The sequence below is a fragment of the Aptenodytes forsteri genome, unplaced genomic scaffold (genome assembly GCF_000699145.1).
Source record: "Aptenodytes forsteri isolate BGI_AS27 unplaced genomic scaffold, ASM69914v1 Scaffold534, whole genome shotgun sequence".
In the NCBI taxonomy this organism is placed as follows: Eukaryota; Metazoa; Chordata; class Aves; order Sphenisciformes; family Spheniscidae; genus Aptenodytes; species Aptenodytes forsteri.
The window spans coordinates 174477-177873 of record NW_008795712.1 but is presented as its reverse complement, the minus strand read 5'-3'; the positions used below and the strand labels follow the sequence as shown (position 1 = coordinate 177873).

Genomic DNA, 3397 nt, shown 5'->3' with positions numbered 1-3397 from the left:
GCGGGACAGTCGGTTTCTCGAGCCAAAATTATAGATGATTCTTATTTTTGTAATCATTTTGCTGGCTTCTTAATCTGGAGGAAGGTTTCTCGGGGAGGCGGGGAGGGGGAGAAGGCAGCTGGAGGACTGCGGCGGCGGCAGGAGGAGGAGGAGGAGGAGGAGGAAGAGCAATCTCAGTTTCAGCTGGATCTGTCACTGATCACGTCTCGGCGCGGGGCACGGAAGGGGATCGGCGCTGGACTTCTGCGGGAAAAGCCGGTTTTTTTATTCACGCTTAAACAAACCCCCTTCTCTCCCCTCCGCCCCAGCCCGCTTGTGCGTACAATCAGCTTTTTCTAGCAATCGTGAGTTTGTCGGTTTTAAAGAAAAAAAAAAAAAAACAAAAAAGAGAAAATAAATACAGTGGTTCAAATTGCTTCTGCATCCAATTCAGGCTGAACACGGCTGTTCCTCTTTTGTCACTGCTTGTTCATCAGCGTTTGCTTTAGTATTCCTTGATTTCAACTGTTCCTGCACTGTATTCCCTTTTATTTGGGTGTATTTTCTTCTAGATCAGTCTCTATCATGATTATTTTTAATATCATGATTTTTTTAATGTCTTAATATTAAGAGTCAGATCTCTTTTGACTTCCTCTCTTCAGTCTTCTTTCTCCTCTTCCCTCCCCAACTGTGTTCACACATTTCTTTTGCTGAACACTTCCAATCATTTGCTCTTGTTGCTGAAAATCCAGCTCTTGGTCAGAGATTCTCTAACTGGCCTACGACAACATCATCCTTCCACTGCAAGAGGATCCTTTCTCTTCCATCCTTCCTCACAAGAGGAGAAGCTATTTTTTCATGTGAAACGGAATTGGCAGATGTTGTTACCTTTTCAGTTTATAACAATTGATTTATTTTCTTTATTTTTCCTTGGCTATTTGAGAAGCGGCATCATACTACTATAGTGCAGTAGTGGTGGGTAGGTGTTGTCCTGGACTACTGGGCTGGGTTTGGGGGTTTTGGAGGTGGCTTGGTTTTTTGCTGGGAAGACTTATTTTGGCTCAAGGAAAATATTTTTAAGGAAAAACGCTCTAGCTTACTCAGTAAGTCTTAACGTCTAGTGGGACTTGCAAAATGACGTAAAAATTGCAGTTCTTAACTATCAGCCCCATTTGATTGAGTAAATGTTCTGTGGACAGAGTTGACATGCCTATTTAAAACAGACAGAGGCCCCCAATTCCTTTACTTTTGGTCTTTTTTTTTGGTGACTGAAGAACCTCTACTTGGTCTGCGGTGTAGAGGATAACATCTCAAACCGTTTCTGCCATTTGCAGGTGCAGAGGGGGATTGTGTGCATGTGAACTTAGTTTTTTTTTTTTTTTTTTTTTTTTTTTTTTTTTTTTTTTTTTTTTTTTTTTTTTTTTTTTTTTTGCACCGGGGGGTTTTTTTTTTCTTTTATTGGAGCCGGGGGTCCGGCAGGCTGCGGAAACGGCTTAGGGGCCATTTTAAACCCAGGCCCTTGGCCCGCGGCGTGTCCCGGGGCCGGATCCTGCCCTGCCCCAGCTGGAGCAGCCCCCCGCCCCGCAGCAGGGGCTACGTGGGGTTTCGGTGCTCGTGGGGGACGGGGGGGGGTTGTCCGGCGGCGGGGCTGCCAGCACAGGGTTTGCCGGTGTGCGTTAACACCAAGGTGGAAACGCCGCTCGGGCTGGCTCTGGCAAGAGCAGCGAGAGAAACGGCGCACGGCTCCTGCCTCCAGCCCTGAATTCAAGGCCACGAAGAGCGGCTCCGGGCTCACCTTCAGCTCCGGAAAAGGGGAAACTGGCGGGACAGGGGGTGACAGTGACATTAACAGCACGACCCGGACGGGGAGAGGTGGGGCACAGGCGCTTCTAGCTGACAACGCACTTTTTCTCTTGGTTTGTTTTTTTTTTAAACTAAGTGGCTCATTTCAAACATTTTTACTGTAAATGAGGCCAAAGGCAGCAGGACGAGGTCCGCAGCAAGTCCCGGCTCGCCGGCCGATGCTGCCGTCTGCTGTTTGCCTGGCTCCCGGCAGGGTTTCATCGCACGGTTCAGTGCGAATAAAGCCACGGACAAACTGGCCTCGCTGGTGCGGGAGGAAAAAGCGATCCGGCGTGGCTCCGCAGCCACAGAGCGAGGGGCGGAGGCGGGAGAGGGGCCAGGAGCACAGCCAGGCTGGCGGCGGAACCAGCGCCGGCCGATGCTGCCGTCTGCTGTTTGCCTGGCTCCCGGCAGGGTTTCATCGCACGGTTCAGTGCGAATAAAGCCACGGACAAACTGGCCTCGCTGGTGCGGGAGGAAAAAGCGATCCGGCGTGGCTCCGCAGCCACAGAGCGAGGGGCGGAGGCGGGAGAGGGGCCAGGAGCACAGCCAGGCTGGCGGCGGAACCAGCGCCCGGAGAGGCACGGAGAGGAGCGGAGCCGCCGGACGGCCGTGCCTTCAGCCAGGCCCCGCTTGCGGAGCTCGGAGACGGGGAAAGCAGCCGTTGGGACGGACAGACAGACGGACGGGGAAGCTCAAAGGGCTGCCCAAGGGAAAAAGTCGCCCCTGAAAAGCACCAGAGAGATTTTTTTCAAGTGTGACAGAACCTAAAAGTTTGCCTGCGCTGGCAGTGGGACGACCTACAAGCAGACGGCAGATTAACGCAACACGTAGCCACTTTCTGCACAGAATAACATTTAATCCACCCCGCCAAAGAACCGTTTCACACTCTGTAACTGCCATCGCCACGCAAGGAGGAGGCTACCTGCTGCTGAGCCATTAGCACAGCGCTCCCGAGACACAGCAGCTTTCCTCCCGGCGCCGGTCCGGGGCTGAGCTCGGCTCTGGCCAAGGAGAAAAGCTGTCACCGTCGCGGTCACTTCAGCAATTTAAATTTCTTCAGGTGCTGGTGCACTTGGTCCTTCGGGTAGGGCCTGAGCGCCAGGCAGGTGGCCGTGTTCTCGGGCTGCTCCGTCCACACTTCGTGGTCGATGCTGTGCTGCTTCAGGGTCTCCGCCAGCGCCGTCAGGGCGGCTTCGTCCGGAGCCTGGGGAGAGACAAAGCCTGCCGTGAGGGCTGGGGTGCGAGGCGGTGCTGGGTACCCGGCAAGAGCTGCGGGGAAAGAGGCAAAGCAGGACAGCTCGCACCGACGACGGTGGCCAGGACAGGGAGGCGGCCAGCTGCCCGCACACAGATATTAGGATGGGCAATCCCCATGCTTCCTATCTTACCCAAAAAGCATCTTGTTCTTGCAGGCCCGGACCGCACCGCTGGCCTCTGCGAGCACCGGGGGTAGGAGCCGGGGGTTGTGAACCAACACCGGTTGCAAACCTTCAAAAACGCAGGTTTTTCTCCCCCGGAAAGCTCGCCTGGCGCAGCGTGCCAAGGCAAACAGCTCTGCCCGGCCCCCCGTCCA

The 3397-nt window shown here is 54.0% G+C and overlaps 1 protein-coding gene across 1 annotated transcript in view; it reads right to left on the bottom strand.

The window, feature by feature from the left end:
* Positions 1-2659: 2659 nt before the first annotated feature.
* Positions 2660-3397, bottom strand: part of PTRHD1 (peptidyl-tRNA hydrolase domain containing 1) — a 2013-nt gene continuing 1275 nt past the window's right edge. The window contains exons 2-3 of the mRNA XM_009283429.2: positions 3213-3312; positions 2660-3028 (exon numbers count right to left, since the gene is read on the bottom strand). Of these exons, the coding sequence (XP_009281704.2) occupies positions 2858-3028; positions 3213-3312 (271 nt within the window). The 3' untranslated portion in view covers positions 2660-2857. The remainder of the gene's footprint in view (positions 3029-3212; positions 3313-3397) is intronic.